General features: G+C 32.0%; 1 protein-coding gene across 1 annotated transcript; it reads left to right on the top strand.

The window, feature by feature from the left end:
- The first annotated feature begins 7,049 nt into the window (after positions 1 to 7,049).
- Positions 7,050 to 8,992, top strand: LOC133797207 (GATA transcription factor 21). The gene is made up of 3 exons (XM_062235038.1): positions 7,050 to 7,540; positions 7,652 to 8,149; positions 8,265 to 8,992. The coding sequence occupies exons 1-3, from the start codon at positions 7,364 to 7,366 to the stop codon at positions 8,628 to 8,630; spliced, it is 1,041 nt and encodes a 346-aa protein (XP_062091022.1). The 5' UTR covers positions 7,050 to 7,363; the 3' UTR covers positions 8,631 to 8,992.
- Positions 8,993 to 20,924: the final 11,932 nt, after the last annotated feature.

Here is a 20,924-nt window from a genome sequence, read left to right as displayed (position 1 = left end):
AAAATGCTCCGAGCTTATAAAATAGGCGCGCAACTCGCGTTAGCAAGGGTTCAACACTTGCATAAACTTCTTGATGCATCTCTTGCTTTCAGACAAGATGCTTCGAGCTCGAGGGCTGTAAGCTCGAAGGTGACAGCTTTGTAAATGATTACTTGGTGGGAACATAGGCGAAGCAAGATGACAAACTCGTAATAGGCAAATGGTCTCGAAGGCGCACGGATCTGGTGTCTAAGCTCGTCAATTCTGTGTGAATGTAATTATTGTTATAAATTCCCTATGTTTAAGGGATCTGATGTAATTTGTTACTCAATCCCACATTTTATGGGATGTTACTGCGTGCGTAGTAAATAATCCATTTATTGGCATTATATTATTTGATTTACAGAATATCTTCCCGAAATATGTGAGAACCAATTCTGAAACCCTCTCTATAAATGGAGATGTAAACTTCATTTGTGAGGGACCGAAATATTGAGATTTGGAGAGAAAATTCTGGGCAATTATTCTCTGAAAGTTTCCAGAAAACTCCAAAGAGCTAATAATATAGACTCGTGGACTAGACATACTTTAACTGTTGAACCACGTAAAAAGATCTTTTTTTCATTTTTTTTATTCACTTCTTCTGGTATATTCTTGTTTAATTGCTCTTCTTTCTTAAGTTGACGAAAAATGGCGTCAACAAACATTAATTAGTTAAATACTTAATTATTATCCTTTATTTTTTTCATCATTTTATTTAAAATAATGTATAATTTTTTAGAAAAAAAAACTATTTTTTAACAAGTTTTTATATATTTTTTATGTTAATTTTTTATTTAAATATTTAAAAATATTTTTTTATGTATTTTTAGAATATGTAATAGAAAAAAAATTAGGAAAAATATAAGCACAAGTTGATTTTTTTTTTAACATATATTAATTTTTAAGAAAATGGTGTGTACTAATCAAATTTTGGGGTGCAATTATAATGGTACTTAATTAAATAAATAAGTGAAACTTTAATTATTATTAAAATAGTAAAAATAATAATTAATTTAATTATTAAATAAATAATTTTAAAATAAAATTGTTATTACTTACTAATTAATAGGTTAAAGTAACAAAAGTTTAACTATAATTAAAAATAATTATAATTTAACTAAATAAATTAGTAAAACTTTAATTATAATTAATAAATAAATAAATGATATTGTAATAATTAATAATCAACTAAATTATTAAATAAAATTTTAATTGTAATATAATATTACTAATTTACTTATAAGGAAAAAAAAATTGCATATGACATAATAATTTATTCTTACATAGCACATCATAATTTTTATATTTGAAAAATAAGAAATCATAATTAACTACATTTTCTTTGGTAATTATAAATATTTTTTTTTGCAAATATTATTCTTACACAATGATAATTAGGGGGACATAGAGTCATGAAATTATGACTATCATTTCCCTCAATTTAAGATACTTATTAATGTTTTCATAATTATTTTTGTTGAAGATATGGAGCGATAGAAGTTGATGAGTACTAGGAATCGTTGATCACCAATTATTATGAAGATGACGATGACGATGACGATGGTGCAGCTCACGAAGGCGGGGATGATGAGCACACCACTACCCATTTGTAGACATTTTTTCATTATTTCTAGTTTATATTATTAGAACACAAGGTATGTTTTTAATTTACTACGCTACTTTAACATTTTTATGTTTAGTGGAAACAATTAACATTAATAGTTATAATTTAATTTTTAATTATTACAAATGAATTTTTATTAAATAAATTAGGGTTTATACATTTTTTAACCCTATGTTTTTTCTGATTACCTGTTTGGACCCTGTGTTTTAAAAAATTCATTTTTGGACCTTATATTTTGTAAAATGGTTCAAATAGACCCCTAAATTCAATTTTGATGAAGAAAAAAATGAATATAACAACACAGTTTTTAAGCAGAATGAATTTATTTTTGTTCTGAATTGTTAGTTTGGTGAATTATTTGTGATTTCAGTTGAGAAAAATTTGACAAAAATCGAGTTTAGGGTTCTATTTAAACTATTCTACAAAATATAGGGTCCAAAATATAATTTATCAAAACACAGGGTCCAAAAGGGTATAAACTCAATAAATTATTATAATCACTAAATGAATTAAAAAAGAATAAAGAATTAATTCAATGTAGATTAAAATTATTAAATTAAAATATTTAAATATTTTTATATTTTATTTTAATTTTATAAAAATAAATATATTTTACTTTTTCTCTGCGTAAAATTGCGTCGGCAAAATACTTTATTGGTAAAAATAAAAAGAGTTTTGCCGGCGCAAGCATAAACTTTTGCTAGCGCAAAATTGCGCTGCCAAAAGTCTTACCCTATGCTAGGAGTTTTGCCAACGCGATTTTGCGCCGACAAAGGCTAAGATTTTTTCCGGCGCAAAATTGCGTCGACAAAAGTATTTTTTACGATTTCGTGCAAACTTTTTTCTCGGGTTACTGTTATTTTGCCGGCTCATTTCATTTTGTGTCGGCAAAAGTCCTATTATTGACAGAATTTCGCCGTCAGCATTTGCCGACGCACCCAGACAACTTTTGCCCCCGCGATCGGCAAAGGTATTATTTTTTGTAGTGAAATACTCAATTAACCAAAACCAATAATAATGAAAAGGGGCTTGACTTAAATTTTGAAAAGCATACACTATATACAAACATATATTATGTAAGGGGCATTCGTATTTACATATAATGTATTCGTATTATGGATTAATTGGTAACGTACGTAGAATTTGTTTATAATATATTTAATTTATGCTTAATTGAAAAGTAGAATTTGTCAAATATATATAATATATTTAATTTAGGCGAAACATATATATTATTTTACCGTAGTAATTAATATTATTATGAAAAAGGATAATTAATAAACTAATATAACTCTAGCGTCTTAATTTTCCTAATAATTAGGCTTAGTACATTGATTAGGGGATCAGGAGGACAATAATTGAATATTATGTGCATGTTTGTTATTATATGCATGATTATGTGAATTATGTGAGTTATATTATAATATGACTGTATTGACATGTTTAGGTATATTAATGCATGTGAGCCCGTTTCTTATTAGAATGTCATTTTCGTAATTTTAGCCCATTGATGACATATGTGAATATATAGGTGCATGTTGATTGAGACCACATTATTATGTGGATATATTTGAGTTATTCGGCACAAGACGATCCTAGGGAGCAAATTAGTGGTTTTGTCATAATGGGGACAAATACCCAGCTCGGGGTGAGCCTAGTGATATTTTAGTAATCTAGTATATTACTAGGATTTATCGGGTAATGGGAAATTGTTTAGTGATTATTTGAGGATATTGGAAGTAACAGGAATTATGATGCGTTAATTATGATTAGCGGGAAAAGTGGCAAAAGACTGATTTGCCCTTGTGGGCATTGAAGAGGGCATTAATGGGCAAGGGGTAATCTAGTCATTTCTCTCCTAGTAGTGACTTAGTCTCTCTCTCTCTCTCTCTCTTGGTGTGCCTTGGTGCCTTTTGCTTTCTTTGATTGAAGTCTCAAACTTGGATTTGGTGGATATTGATGGTTTAAAGTTGGAGGATTGAATCAAAGGCCGTCGAATTATATTGCGAAGGTAAGATCCCTAGCTCTGTTTTGCTAAATTCTGGTCTGGTTTTCATAGTTTTGAGTTTTGGAACTCAAGGTTTGAGTTTTGTTTTGGAAGGATAGTTTGTTAAGATTGAGGTTGGGTTTTGATGATTATAATGTATTGATGATGTTTTGGGACTGAATTATGGGTTTGGTACCACTTTGGGGTGAATTTTGGAGGAATTGGCTTGGGGAAAATGTTGGAAAAACTGGGTTCACATGGTCACGTTCTTCGGGCGCTGCGGCCCTCACGAATCCAGAAGCCAAGGCGGTTCCCTGAACTGCCATTGCGCTGCGACGCCTGGTAGGCTAAGTCGCGCCCCGTGTCTAAAAAATTGAGGGCTTGGCTCTTTGACTTGAGGAGAGCCGCGGGGCTTGAAAGGAGCGCCGCAACTCAAATTGGAAACCTTGGCCAAATTAGGTTTTGGGTGATGGGAACTCAAACCTAAGGGCTCAGGAAGGATTCTACTACCTGGTTTAGTAGAATTCGAGGTCTTGGAGACTAGTACTCGGTTCATAAGTCTTTATTTATTGGATATTGATGGATATCGTTTATTATGGTTGTGACTAGGGTACCACTTGGGCTTAGGATAGGAACGTGCTTGGGGGTCGTTGCTAATTAACTCGTGCTTGGACTAGTGGTAAGAAAACTGCACCCAATATGTGATATATGTGATTAGAGCTTGACCCGATTGTTAAATGTAGATATGGTTAGAGCTCGGGCCCCTATGAATGAGCATGATTATGATTATACGTGTGATTGCTTGATTAAGCATGCGTGAATACTCTGTATGTGAATAATTGTTAATGATGTATGCTTGTTTGCATTATCAGATTGAAAAACATTGACTTATAAGTTAAGGACGGCAATAGCGCGTTGAGGGCTGTCGATATGGTTAGACCTAATCAGAAGCGTGATATACGCTTGACTGACCCTAGTCGTTGGAAAATTAAAGCGTCAGGTACGCTGGGCCAACTCTAAGGCTGGTTGTACAGAGGATAGGGCAGTGGGCCCCGGGGTGACTCTATAGTCCTATATCCTAGGGCAACGGGCCCCATTATGACTTATTAGTCATTTATTTAGGACAGCGGCCTCGGGGTGGCTCTATGGTCACGTATTTAGGGCAACAAGCCCCGGTGTGACACTATAGTCACTTATCTGAATAGAATGCTTGCATGAGTAGGGTTATTACTACTAGGCATACTTATTATGATTCTATCGATATGTTATTAACTGCTTATGAGTATGTTTAAGTTTTCTTGCCGAGCCTCGGCTCACGGGTGCTTTGTGATGCTGGTAAGGGGAAAGAGATGTTGGACCAGCCATGAATTGGAGAGCTTCAGTGACGACGTGTACATATGCGGCTGCTCAACCACCACGGTCAGGATTTCTCCGAGGAACTAGGGTCAAACTCTATTTTTCTGCTTAGGTTAGCTGGTTGTAACATTTGAATAGTAATTAGCCTTTTAAACGTTATTTTGGAATCTCTTGTATGAACGTAAACATTTTTATAAAATGGTTATTCCTTTCGACCAATTTTTTTAACCCTAACATATAGTGTAACGATCTTGGCTATCTAGAGCGTTACAACTATTAAAACTACCTGAGAAAGAATTCGTAGGAATGAAATTAATTGCATTAATTAACTTCTCTTGTACTTTCTACCGATTTGGGATTGAAACAGTTTTAATATTTACATGCATGGTATGATTTTGTACCTGGATATATAACACTATTGATTTAAATTCGTACACATATATATTATTGTAGATAAACTTTATAAAACTTTCATATATATTATTGTGTGTAATAACTTTAATCTTTCTGTCTGAAAGAGACGTGAAAAGTGATAAATATACAATATTGCATGAGGACTATAATGTAATGATTATATATTCAAATATATATATAAGCAAAGAAAAAATTAATGTATGATGATAGATATATAACGGGCAAAGGTGTGGGGAGACTTTGGGTGCAAAATTTGTCCCTTGCCTTGCCAGCACATGGCATATTGATTGCCTTTTGGCAATATATATTATATATACAAACCAACGAGTTGTACACAGATTGATCCTATATATATATATATATATATATATATATGCAATTTCATTCTAACCCTACCCATGCCATGATCTCTCCACTCCACAATATGCTTTTAGTATTTCTTTTTATTACAGTTCTTATTATAAATATTGAATAATTGATGTGTGGAGAGGCGTATTTCACAGAGAGACAAACATTCTCGAGCTATAAAAGTATAAATGAACTTTTATATTAATTAATAGACATAACCCCCCCCCCCCCCCCTCTAAAAAAAAAAACCCTTCTCATTATAATTAACTATATAAATTTAACATATAAAGAGCATAAAAAATATTTTTGATATATAAAAGACTGTGCAAAGCATGATTATATTTTCTAATCAGCTAAATAAATTGCAACATGCGTTACTTAGTTGTACTTAATATTTAAAATAATGAATTTATTTTTATACCAAATTATTATATTACAGAAGGTTTTTTTTTCTTCATTAAAATATATTATTACTATATATATATATGTTTGACCCCTTTCTAAAAAAATATTTGACATTATATGTATTTAGAGATGTTGAGCTATATATATATTTAGATTTTTTTCAAAAAAATTGAATTTCCCAAAATAGATACGAATAAAATGCGAATATATGTATATAAATATTATTGAATATACTCAAACCCAACAAAAAAAAAACAAAGAATATAGTTAATTGTGTTATTTCAGTATTTTAAGTATCACAGAGACTGCCACGCTCACAGTATTGGTGTATGTAGACAGTGGTCAGTAGTGGTCACGGCCTGTATTGTTCATATATATCCAATATCACTATTCAAACTCCAAGTTCAGTTAGGGTCCTGGAGTACCTTATTAATTGAAAAAAAGAAGGAAAATGCGATAATTATAATAGATAATATAGCAGTGTTAATCTTCAAATGAGAATTAAGTAATCGGGGCATCAAATCAACAGTATAATAGGGCGGCTGGTGATTTGCCTTATCATCACATTAAAGACATTAAATTCTATATCATGATTAGCTTGTTCATTATTAATAATCATGATCACTCGTATGTTAATTATGTGAAATATGTGGAATATACATGATCCCTAATTTGTGTGGCCAAGATCCAAGCATCTCCGTACGGCGCCGCGTTTGGTTGGCTAGCTAGCTAGGGCTTCTTATTATACTATGTGTGAGGGTACTGAAATTATAGTGTTCCATTGCAGATAGGGTTTTTGTGCAATGGGGTCTCTCTACTAGCTTTCCACACATCTCTTTGGTTTATCTCTTTTTCTTTTGTCTTTTTTTTAACTTTGTTTGTTTGGGTTCTCTCTCTCTCTCTCTCTCTCATCTCATCTCACATTTGAACTCACGTGAATGCCTTACACACGCCTCTTTCTCTCTCTGTCCCTCTGATCTCGATCCTTTAAAATAGTTTTACCACTATACTGCTTAGGCCCTTTTGCCATCATATCATCATCACTATCATCTCTCTCATGACTATATTATTTTTCCATCTCAAATTTCTAGCTCTAGTTTGATCCACCAATATTGTTGGAAAAATACACAAGATTTAGTTACATATATATATGTTCTTCTTTCATTTTTGATAATATATACTTTTTCTTCTCTCTAAATTTGCCCTAAATGGATCTTCCTTCTTACCATAATAATTTATCATCACCATCTTTCGTCGAGCTTAAAGAAGATCACACTTCTTCATCTTTGTCTCTCTCGTATCCTCATCATGCTTTCATGAATCCAGCACAAGATCAAGGAAACTTTTTCTATAGATCAGAGACACAACGATTCCAACTTCAAGCGGTATATACTATTCAATATTAAATAATTAATATGCATGCTTCGTTATTATAAATAGTATATAATATATATATCTTTTGTTATTAAATTTTCTTTCTTCATGATCTTCTAAAGGCTGATCATAAAAAGATGAACGTTTCCTCTGGTGGATCATCATACGATCATCATCATCACCCAAGAGCTGAAGAAAGCCATGAATCATTTCATAATCATCATGATTTGAAATTAAGCATTACTACTACTGCTGCTGTTGCTATTGCTGAAGATCATATCAATTACGATATGAAAAATCATACCAGCCACGAAGAGAATATCAATTCGGTTAAGTGGATGTCTTCAAAGATGAGGATGATGAGAAAGATGATCACTAATTCGGATCAAACGGCCAGTAATGATACACCAACAAACTTCACTACTACTCCTCAAAACTTTGAACCACCGCCACCACTACCTGTCATGAAGATCAATATCAAGCATCCTGGATCGCCTCCTGGTAGTACTGATCACAGCACCAGTTCTTCCTCAAACAACAACGCCACAATCATTAGGGTTTGTTCCGACTGTAACACAACCAAAACCCCTCTTTGGAGAAGTGGACCAAGAGGCCCTAAGGTATATATATTTCCTATAATATATATATATATATTTATATGTAGTAAGCTTAAGCAAGATTTTTTAAAGATAAGACACAGAGAAATGACAGTATATAATTTTAAATTTGGTGCAGTCTCTTTGCAATGCTTGTGGAATTCGACAAAGAAAGGCGAGAAGGGCAATGGCGGCGGCAGCGGCTGCCGCCAACGGAACAGTTGTTCCGGTGGACGCACCATCTATGAAGAATAGTGCTAAAGCTCAGCAGAAAGAAAAGAAATCAAGAGTCGGTGGTGGTGATGATAATAGATGCGTTCCGTTCAAGAAAAGATGCAAACTCCCATCTCCATCCAGAGGGCGGAGGAAGAACAAGCTTTGTTTTGAGGATCTCATAGTGAGTGTGAGCAAGAATACTACGGCATTTCAACGAGTTTTCCCTCAAGATGAAAGAGACGCCGCTATCCTCCTAATGGCTCTATCTTATGGTCTTGTTCATGGATGATGAGATTATTATTCAACTATATATTTGTGTTATCACCATGTTCTCTCTCCGAATTTTAGAACTTTATTCGTTACTTTTTTCTTTTCTTTTTTATTTTTCAAATAAGTTTTGAGTTATGTTTTAGTATATCCATGTGCGTTAGACTGTACGTATATTGAAATGAGAGGGAGAGACTATCTAGCTTCTGCGAAGCTGGAATAAAAGTAGAGTTTATTATAACTTAGTGAGTGAGCTTAGGGTGCATTTGGAGATAACCAAATCGTGGGTCTCTTTTGTGTTCTTTAATCAGTATTAATTTCATCGTTATGTTATCCCCTCTGATATACTTAATAAGTTAAGTCACAAAAGTTTTTGTTTTTTCTTTTTTGGTTAATATGTTATATTTGCAGTACGCTTTTGATAAGAAAATTATTTCATTTGATCGGCTTGTTCTGACACTATTTGACCATTACTCTTTTAATGTTTTTGGTATGTATTAGTTCAGCTATTATGTATTTATTGATAATGATTCAGACTAGAAAGGTGTCACGAGGCTATAATACTTACTTAAAAAAAATTCCAATGTAATTTTATATATATATGGTGGCTATACTGGCTAGAAAGAATGTAGGGCTTCAATGTAAACATATCCCAGATCCCAGTACAATTAGAAAGCAGCACAGTGCCTAAACATGAGACACGTAATGATGATTGTGATGATTCAGATTAAAGTTTCAGCTTTTGGTGTGGTGAGATATCGCCACCTTGAGGATTGTACTTTTTGTCTCAGACATTGTCTGCATGCATCCCAATTAGCTATCATCTAGAAATTTCAATTCAAAGTATATAATTCACAAAAAATTCAATGTATGTACACACTACTGAAACTTTGCTCCTATACGCACCCAGATCAATTATTAATTGGTATTATTTCTATGATGATTATATACAATATTACTCTTGATTATTATGCTTTTTTGGCAATAATTGAGCTTTATAAGGAGAAGGATGATATATATATAGATTAGCTAGGTCGATCTCTGTAAACATGATACACAATTCGTAGGCTTTATAAGACGATCACTAGCTCTAACCTTTGGGGCAGTCTGTTAAATATGAGGTGTATTATGAACTTGTGATTATAGCTTTGTATGAAAAAAGTTGATGACACGAAATTCTTTTAGCCTGTCTCTACCTACTAAACAATAAACTGTAAGCATGGCAGTGAAGTATTCATTACTTTTATTATGTATCATGGTCAAACCCTAGCTAGATTGCCAGCTGGTTTGCATTGGTCGTCGTTATGTTCTGACTGATAACCTAGGATATATATATATATATATTGATATATGCTTGTATATATATTTATAAGATGTTTAATAATTCGATTCCTTGAATTGTTTGATCATAGGTAAATAGCACTTGGTCCCAAGTTTTATAATTTGTATTAATTAAGTCTCTAATCTCTAATTTTTTTTGGAGCAATTAAATCTCAATTTTTATATTTTGGCTCACATAGGTCCAATATCATATTTTATTGAATAAAACCTAATTTATAAAGGTAAAATGAGATTTTTAAACAAAAAAATATATAATACCCATTTTTTTCTTTTTAACTTTTTCAATTAATTAACTATTATTAAATATATTATTTTGATAAATATTCTTATCACTTATATTGTACTTCTAAAATATTTAATATATATTACTTATATATATATTGATTAGTTTATCTTCTTAATGAATTTTTTTACATACTTTAAATTTCATAAACATGAAATTTATCTATAACATAATTTTTTTTTCTTACTATAATTATTTTTTTTTAAACTCTTCGTAAATTGTTAAAGATTCTTTTCACTTTTGTAATTTATTGCTTAATTACATATGTATAAAAAAATTAAGCAATAGAGTTTAAATAAAAATGTATGTAATGAGAAAAATAATTTAGATATATATAAAAACACTCTTAATAAATTTTACTATTTTAAAATTCTAAAGTATACAGACTTTTTAATTAAAATTAATAAACTAATTAATATATAAATAATATATTAAATATTTTAGAAGTATAATAGAAAATTTATATTTTTAATTATTTCTAAATATTTCAAGAGAATATTTAGCTCAATTACCGAAATAATATATTTAATAATAATTAATTAATTAAGAAGGGTTTCAAGAGAAAAAAAAAAGTGCTATGTTTTTTTTATTGTTAAAATCCTATTTTATTTTTATAAATTATGATTTATGTGAACCAAAAAAAAATTGAAGATTTTGTTGCTTCAAAATAAAAATTAAAAACCTAAGTGATACAACTAGTAAACTTACTCATATATCATTCTTCACAAATGTGCATATCACGCGAGCGCACTGACTAAGTGACTAATATAAATAAATGTTATACATATATTGTTAAATATATAGATTTCATAAGGTAAATTAAATTACAATGATTTTCCTTTCACTTTTGTCTATTTTTATATTAACTTATAAGATAATAAGCATTATAATATATATTGTTTGTCATTTACCAAGTACAATTGATTGGTATATTCCTCTGTCCACCCATTTTTATACTTTCCTCAAATTTCGGGATGTAAAAAATGACCCATCGGATAGTATGTACTATATTTTACGAATTTCAAAAATAAATTGTAGGATTTTGTTCCCCTTCTTTTTTGATATTATATTCAATGCATTTATTATTATTATTATTATTTTGGCAAATTCTTTAGTGCCACACAGGACTGAGTTTTTCAGTTTGGGGTCCATTTTTTTGTCAAGTGTCAAAATTTTATAGGAGTTTGTCTCTTTTTCACATTTGTTTTTTACTTGCAATCACCGATTGTGTGAACCGGTTAGAAAGTTGTTGGTGATGTGGATATAAAAAGTATAGGCAAAAAAATAATTCCTTGTCAAAAAATATGTACAGTTGAGGGCTTGATCGTAAACTTAATATAAACTTGAGAGATATTTACAATTTTGATAACGTAAAAATTGTACTTCCGCTAAGTGATTTATATGTTATGTTGAGTAAGACGCAACAATAACCACGTAAGTAAAACTTATATATATTTTGTAATTGTTTTATAAGATTTTTTTAAGTTTTTCCCCTGTTCCCCAACAATCCTAACTCACCCCCCATCAATCATAAATATATATGCATATATATATATATCAATTACAACAACATATACGAAAAATTTAAACATCATTCATAAAAACAAGTTATAAAAATGCACACAAAACCTTATTTTGAACTGACCCAAGGTCACCGTCATGTGCGAAGAGCTCCGTTAGCCACCGTTAGCGAAGAACTCGACCCACCGTAATGGAGAAGTTGAGCCACCGTTTCTAGCCCCGTGCCTATGCTCTACACCTTGTTGCCGCCAACCCATGAGAATGAAAGAGATGGAGATATTTTACAACCAGTAGAAATAACTGATTCATGGAGTATATCCAAAAGAAGAATCAACGTATGTATATATATATATATATATATACCTAATGCCCAACAAAAAATTCACAAACAAATAATGGATATAATAGGAAATGGAGATTCGGAGTTAGAGTCGACTTAGCAGTTGGTGGAGTAGAAAATCGACTGAGCCATTGAGTTAGAGTTGCATTCTTGAGGTTGCAGCAGCCATGCCGACAAGGATTGAGATGGGAAGACAAAAATGGTCTTTTGAAGTGAGAAGGAAAGACATGCAGGGATGATGGAAGGGAGGGAAGAAGAGAGACGAAGGATTGTTTTTTTTTTTTTTTTTTAAGCAATTGATTGATAAAGAGTAACAGACCCCACCAAAAAAAAAATTCTAACCAGTTACAGGTTTTTAAAGGTAGTGTGGTATTTTAACAAATTTTTACAAAATAAATTGATCTGATGGCTGACAATTTTTATAGCTTAATCTAATGGTTAAAAATTTATGACGGATTTAGTCCGTCAAAAACAAGTGAGGGACTAAAAAATTGCCCTATTATTATTATTATTGTTGTTGTTGTTGTTTTTTTTTTTTTTTTTTTACATACTTCGGTGAACACCTTTTATTGACTGAAAGCCTCTGAAATCTAATAATAATTTATAATATTATTAAAATGTAAGATAATTGAGCAAAATTAACATATCAAATATATATGGAAATTTTTAGGTAGTGGGACATCATTTTTGTTTTTACCGGTATTTTTATATTTGGTACATGCAGAAATTATAATTCAATTTTTTTATATGATGGTGTACAATATTTATGTAACAAGCATTCTACCAATTTTTTCAAAAATTCGAATAATTTATGGTGCCGAAATAAGGGTTTAAATAGTCATTTTACACGTATGCCTGACTTTTTCTTGTACTCGTGTAAAACACATTGTTTGAACTCTGATTTCGATACTATAAATTATTCATAATTTTTCGAAAAATTAGTGGGATAGCTAACTATTATGTATTTTGTCATATAAACAAATTACATTATAATTTCTCAAATTGCCGAAAATAGAAAACACATTATCAATATAGACAAAAAGTGACGTTCTTACCTAAAAAGCTTCTTATATAGGGTGCATGTCTAGTGTAGGGGCGTGTAATTTTTCCCTACTTGTGGGGGGATTTTTTTTTTAATTTTTGATTTTGGAGCCAATGGTTAAAAAAGGAAAGGAACATGACATTTATAGTGGAAGTACACGCATCGTAATGTTTCCCTAGTGGTAGTGCCCAATAGGGTAGTAAAACACTAAAAGATGTGGGTGGTGGATTAACGGTCTCACGAACGGAGGGGAAAATCTGTGGGTTTACACAGGGCTGGGTGGTCGATGGGCAGGATTGGGTTGGGTGGAGTGGGAAGGAAGCAATCACTAGAGATGTAAATGAGGTGGGTCTGCCCTGCCTCGTAATAAACTTGACTCGCCCCGATCGGGGCAGGTCAGATCCGACTCGACTAGGGCGGGGCGCGCTGGTTAGACCCGACCTTATTTTAAAAAAAATAAAAATAAATAAACAACAACTTAGCATGATTGATTCATTGCCTTATCCACCTTATACCAAAAAAAAAAATACTTAGCATGATGGCCTAACATAGAGATTCTTCTTATTATATATGATCATCATTATATAGTGAGAGAGATGAATCTTAGGGCTTTCTTTCTTCCAAACCCAATAACCAGTTTCTCTTTCTCCTTTTCAAGACTTTTGAAAGACGTTGATGAAACATCATTTGCAGTAGTAAGATAAGTTGGAGTACATTACACTACAAGAAAAATGACTTTTGTCGACGCGTTTCCAAAAAACGCAGGCGAAAGTGAATTTTCCCGGCGTTAGTCATGAAATGCGCTGACAAAAGTCTAAATCACTGCCGGCATTTTTTTACGCCGGTAAAAGTCAATTTTGCCGGCACTTTTTCGTAATGCGCCAGTAAAAGTCAATTTTCCTGGCACTTTTCCGTAATGCCCTAACAAAAGTCCTCACCTTTTGGCGATCAGAATTTTCTTTACTTTTGTCAGCATGGAAAAACACTTTTGGTAGCGCATTTCGTGAAATGCGCCAGTAAAAGTGTCTGAAAATTTTATAAACTCGATTTGTAATCATCACCGATCTTATCTTGAGGTAGTAGTTTATGACGACCTTGGCTAATTATGAGATATTTCATATCTAATTAACAGTTTGATTATACCCGAAATGTTCCAAGATATACAATTTTACTAATAAAGACTGTTCAAGTTGACTGTTGATGGTTAAAGTTTTGCTAACGATGTGAATCATAGTCAATATCATTCCCGGCATTAGTTTCTTGCAACCAAAGCACAAATTATGGGGTATTTCAGACCTAATCAACAATCTTATTGCCCACATGATGTTCCAAGATTAACAATTTTACTAACCAATATTGTTCTTCTTAACTGCTAATGATCAAAGTTCTGCTATCGATATGAATCATAGTCAATCTCACCTTGGGGTAGTAGTTTCTTGCAACCCTTGGCTAATTATGGAGTATTTCAGACCTAATTAATGGTCTGGTTCTGCCCAATGTGACTCAAGATTAACAAATACACTAACCTAAACAAATTACATTGATAGACTTTTAGTGGCGCATTTCGTGAAAAGTGTCGGGAAAAGTACCTATAGTGGCGCATTTCGAATGTGCTGGGAAAAATACTTTCAGCGACACATTTTGTGAAATTCGCCGGCAAAAGTGCCTGAAAATTTTATAAACTCGATGTGCAATCATCACCGATCTTATCCCGAGGTAATAGTTTTTGACAACCTTGGCTAATTATGTGATATTTCAAATATAATCAATGGTTTGATTACATCTAGGATGTTCCAAGAAACACAATTTTACTAATAAAGATCGTTCAAGTTGACTGTTGATAGTTAAAGTTCTGTTATCGATGTGAATCATAGTCGATCTCACCTTCGGGCATTAGTTTCTTGCAACCAAAGCACAAATTATGAGGTATTTCAGACCTAATTAACAGTCTAGTTGCTCGCGGGATGTTCCCAGATAAACATTTTCACTAAAAAGACTGTTCTTGTTGAATGTTAGTGGCCAAAGTTTTGCTATTGGTGTTAATCATATTCGATCTTAACCCGGGACAGTAGTTTCTTGCAACCTTGGCAAATTATAGAGTATTTTAGACCTAATTAACAATCTAATTTATCAAGGGATGTTCCAAGATTAACAATTTCACTAACCAAGATTGTTCTTGTTGAGTGTTAGCTGTCAAAGTTCTGCTATCGGTGTGAATCATAGTCGATCTCACCCCGGGTAGTAGTGTTTTGCAACCTTGGCTAATTATGAAATATTTCAGACCTAATTAATGGTCTAATTATGGTTAATGTGACTCAAGATTAACAATTACACTAATTAAATAAACTACAATAATAGACTTTTAGTGGCACATTTCGCAAAATGCGCCGGGAAAAGTACTTTTAGTGACACATTTCGCGAAATGCGCCGGGAAAAGTACTTTTAGCGATGCATTTCACGAAATGCACCGACAAAATTTGAGCGGAAAAATTCCCGCCTTACCCATTTCAAAACCCATGTGGGAAAGACTTTTGCCAGCTCGTTTCACCTAACACGCCGACAAAAGTCCACATTTTAATTACGGTAGTTGGGTTGACTTTTGCCGGCGCCTTTCGTTGCGCCGACAAAAGTCTCATTAAATGAAACGATATTGTTTTGAATTAGGGCAGCAAGGGCAACTTTTGCTGGCGCAACTAAACGAGTCGGCAAAAGTCTTGGTGATAAACACAGCCGCCCACCCCTTCTTCCCCATTTCAAAATTTTTACTGTCTTTTCTCCCTCTCTCTCTCTCTCTCTCTCTACTCTCTCCCTTTCTCTGGTTTCATGGCCCTCTCTGTGCCTCTCCCTCTCTGTCTCTTTGTCCCGCTCTGCCCTACGCACGACCTCCACCACCACCATCCATGGTATTTTGTTTTATTTATTTTTATTTTAATGGTTAAAATATATTTTTGTTTGCTAAGTTATTTTTCTTAGGGATTACCAAGAGCCACTGTGAAGAAGCCCCCGAGCACCTCTGCCCTCTGCCGAGCCCCTACTGTAATTTTTTCTATATTTGTTATATTTTTTTTTTGTCAATTATATATTTTCTAATTTTTTTGTTAATATGTCTTTTTTTCTGTGTATATGTATATGTTTCAAAAAATCATATTACTTGTGTAGGATATTTTTGTGTTATTAAAAAAATAGATATTGAATATATTTTTCTTAGGTATATATATTTATGAAATTTTATTTTTTAGATAAATATGTTGTTATACTCAAAAATTGGAGATCAATGACGTGGCAATAGAGGTGACAAATGGTAGTACATGGTCCGTAAACGACACATTAAATAGTCAATAAATACATTGACTCCTCAGAGTTGTGATAAAGTAACCCTGTAGACTGATGAAGGATTTGGACTGCTTGAAAGATGTCATAATCAAGCCAAGTGCACCTTGGTCCGAGGAAAGCTAAGGAGAGTGCATCCTAGGAGGCTAAGGAGAATGCATCCTAGGAGAGCTAAGGAGAGTGCATCCTAGGAGGCTAAGGAGAATGCATCCTAGGAGAGCTAAGGAGAGTGCATCCTAGGAGAGCTAAGGAGAGTGCATCCGAGGAGAACTCAAGAGAGTAGTCCTAGGAGACCCCAAGAGGGTGGTCCTAGGAGACCCCAAGGATTTGGTCCGAGGAGAAACATGGCATGCTAGAGGAGAGTGCCATGTTAGAGGAGAGAAGTGCATGTCCTACCACCATGCACGTCCGACCAACAAATGTTTGTCCTACCACCATGCACATGTTCGACCAGCACTTGCATGGGTGGTCAGTAGGAGGTGGATCAACTAGCTAGAGGAGACTAAGTCAAGATTCCCAGAAACAACTTCAACAAGATATGCGGAAATCTCTCATTCTTCCCACAAATGGGGGGTTTGTTACATTTTGAATGTTTCTTTGTAATTTAAATGTAATAAATATAATAAAATATCCCGGTTCTAGGGGATACCGTATGTATGACCCTAAGCCTATAAATAGAGGGCTTATGGGATGAAAGAGGGGCTTCTTCTGCTTCTTCTTTCTAAAGAGAGAAATTTGGGTCTGAGTATTCTAGAGAGAGAAAGTGCTGGCATTTGAGTGAATTCTTGTATTTTTGCAATCTGTACTGAAGAAACTCAGTTGGTTCAGTCCATCTGATCTTGAGTATAGATCTATAAATCACAACTCTAAGTGAATTAGGCTATTACCAACAATCGGGGCTGAACCACTATAAAAATCTTGTGTGTTCTTTATTTTCTTTATTAAACCGTCTGTGTCGTTTAAAATCTCTTAAAGGCTTGTTGTATTTGATGTTCTCACGTCGTTGGCTAAAAACGCAGTCAACATATGTGTATGTATGTTTTGTATATGTTATTTTAAGAAAAATATGTGTATAATTAATTTTGGTAGGAAATTATTATATGTTATTTTTTTGCATGTGTTTGGGAATATTTTGGATTTTTGTGTGTAATTTGAAGGTTTTAAATTTTTTTGGTAGTTAAAAATATAGCTGTTATGTTGTCTAAATTTTTTTAAACTTAGGAAAATTAACATTAATTAGTCAAATACTTAATTATTATCCTTAATTATTTTCATCATTTTATTTAAAATAATGTATAATTTTTTTAGAAAAAAACTCTTTTTAACAAGTTTTTATATATTTTTTATGTTAATTTTTTTTATGTATTTTTTAGAATATGTAATAGAGAAAATATAAGCACAAGTTGATTTTTTTTAACATATATTAATTTTTAAGAAAATGGTGTGTACTAATCAAATTTTGGGGTGCAAATATAATGACACTTAATTAAATAAATAAATAAGTGAAACTTTAATTATTATTTAAAAAGTAAAATAATAATTAATTTAATTAGTAAATAAATAATTTAAAAATAAAATTGTTATTACTTACTAATTAATAGGTTAATGTAACAAAAGTTTAAGTATAATTAAAAATAATTATAATTTAACTAAATAAATTAGTAAAACTTTAATTATAATTAATAAATAATTAAATGATTTTTTTAAAAAAATATTGTAATAATTACTAATCAACTAAATTATTAAATAAAATTTTAATTGTAATATAATATTACTAATTTACTTATAAGGAAAAAAAATTGCATATGACATAATAATTTATTCTTGCATAACACATCATAATTTTATATTTGAAAAATAAGAAATCATAATTAACTATATTTTCTTTGGTAATTATAAATATTTATTTTTGCAAATATTATTCTCACATAATGATAATTAGGGAGACAAAAGTTATGAAATTATGACTATCATTTCACTCAATTTAAGATAATTATTAATGTTTTCTTAATTATTTTGGTTGAAGGTATGGAGCGTCAGAAGCTGGATGGGTGCTAGGAATCGTTGGTCACCAGTTATTATGAAGATTGTTACACCCAAATTTCGAGACCTGAGGTTGTGACCTCGAAAGCTGGATTCGTCAGGTGTGAACTCGCAATACCAAAAGTGCATGGGTCGTGGTCCTGGTGCCAAACCTCGAGGCAAGGTGGCAATCTCGAAGTTATGTAACCTCGAAATTATTTCTAAGCTCGAAAGACATAGTATCGGAGTATGTCCGTTGTCGGGTGTCTTTGGATCAAGTAGCCCGAGCTTGGCAAGGGTGTAAGCTCGGAATGTAATGACCTAAGTGGTATTTACCCACTCCTAGCTGGTCCTGGGGAAAGTTATACAGCTCGTAATTTACTCAGAGACCTAGACTGGGATGATGCTGATTACTGACCTCGAACGGCTTAGTGAGTCACCTGAGGAGACGCAGTCCATGCGTTCAAGAGATATTTATTGTTGTAACTTCCCTACAATATAGAGATATTAACTAGTCTGTTATACGCCCCTTGGTCTTTAGGGGACGTTTCATTGTATATAGGAGTTACAAACTTTAAAGTAATTAAATTTATTAATTTACAGAATAACTTCCCGAAACGCGTGGGATTAGATTTTGAGAACTCCTCTATAAATAGAGATGTCATGTACCTTTGTAAATGACCGAAATTTTGTGATCTTGAGAGAATCTCTCGAGAATTCATCCCTGAAAATTTTTCAGAGATTTCCTAAGTCCTAATAAAAAAGACTCGTGGATTAGACAGAGTTAACTGCTGAACCACGTAAAAAACTCTCATTGTTTTGCTGTATTATTCTTCTATGCCATAGTTTTTATTGTTTACGTGCTCTATATTTTAAGTTGACGAAAAACGGCGTCAATAAAGATGACGATGACGATGGTGCAGTTGACGAAGGCGAGAATGATGAGCACAACACTACTCATTTGTAGACATTTTTTCTTTATTTCTAGTTTATATTATTAGAACACAATGTATGTTTTAATTTATTCCGCTAACTTTAATATTTTTATGTTTAGTGGAGACAATTAACATTAATAGTTATAATTTAATTTTTAATTATTACAAATGATTTTTTATTAAATAAATTAATATAATTACTAAATGAATAAAGAATTAATTCAATGTAAATTAAAATTATTAAATAAAAAATAGTTAAATATTTTTATATTTTATTTTAATTTTATAAAAATAAATATATATTACTTTTCGCAGCGCAAAATTACATCAGCAAAGACTTTATTGGTAAAAATATATAGAATTTTGTCGGCGCAAACATAAACTTTTGTCAATGCAAAATTGCGCTGCCAAAAGTCTTATCTTTTGTTGGTGTAATTTTATGCCGCTAAGATTTTTGGACTTTGCCCATGCAAAATTATGCAGGCAAAGGTGTTATTTTTTGTAGTAACAATATGCTGAGCTATAAATATATATATATGGAGAGAGACGAAGAATATGAAGAAAAGGGTGCGACTTGTGGTTTTAGAAATGGATCTATTTATAATTTCTTAAAAAAACAAAAACCATAAATAATCATTTGGTTTTGCCACTCCTAGCAATCACCGAGGGAGTTAAGAGCCTCAATATATTTCTGATTAAGTAACCCAGATATTTAGTAACCTCGAGCCTATCCTGAATAGTAATACCTTGAACATCTTTACAACCAAATGATGAAGATAAACAAAACGAGTCATATATAATATATACATCTTTACATGTAATCAATGATATTCAATTTCACTAGATTTGTGTCCACAAATATAGAGTATTAGCACTCTTAAGATAGAGTGCAAGCATCTCACTAGTTCAATCTCCTATTCTCTGACATAAATAACAACTCAGCCCTGAACAAAGCTCGCATGCCAGCTCACTTTGGCTAAGGTTTGCAGATGGACAATAAAATCAAACCTGAGTACTTTAGTTAGTGTCGAAACAGAAGTTTGGGGTTCAATTCAATTTTTTTTTTAATTCATTTTCTAGAAGTTAGCTTTTGACTTTTGAAAAACACTAAAAAGTGGTCAAATCAAAGATTAGTACGATGCAGACAATAATGCCCACAAAAGTACTATCACAATAATAAAAAAAAGGCTTAGAACTCCAACAACGTTTAATATATCACAAATCATTAAATGTAAATCAATTTTCATTATTTTTTTTTATTTGTCATATTTTATAGAGTACAGGACATCATTTTAATGCAAGAGCATTCCCATTAGATGTTCTTCTCTATTTTTTAAAATACCTCATTAAAATACTATTTTATTTATTTTACCTCTAACTTTTACATTACACTATACATCAGCTTCTCTATTTTTTCTCTATATCATTTAAATATATTTTTTATTCATTTAAATCTTTTTCGATCATTATCAATATTATTTTTATATCTTTTAATATTTATC

Source organism: Humulus lupulus, chromosome 8 (assembly GCF_963169125.1).
Source record: "Humulus lupulus chromosome 8, drHumLupu1.1, whole genome shotgun sequence".
NCBI classification, from domain to species: Eukaryota; Viridiplantae; Streptophyta; class Magnoliopsida; order Rosales; family Cannabaceae; genus Humulus; species Humulus lupulus.
Note: the sequence above shows the minus strand (reverse complement) of the source record. Positions and strands in the feature narration are given on the sequence as shown.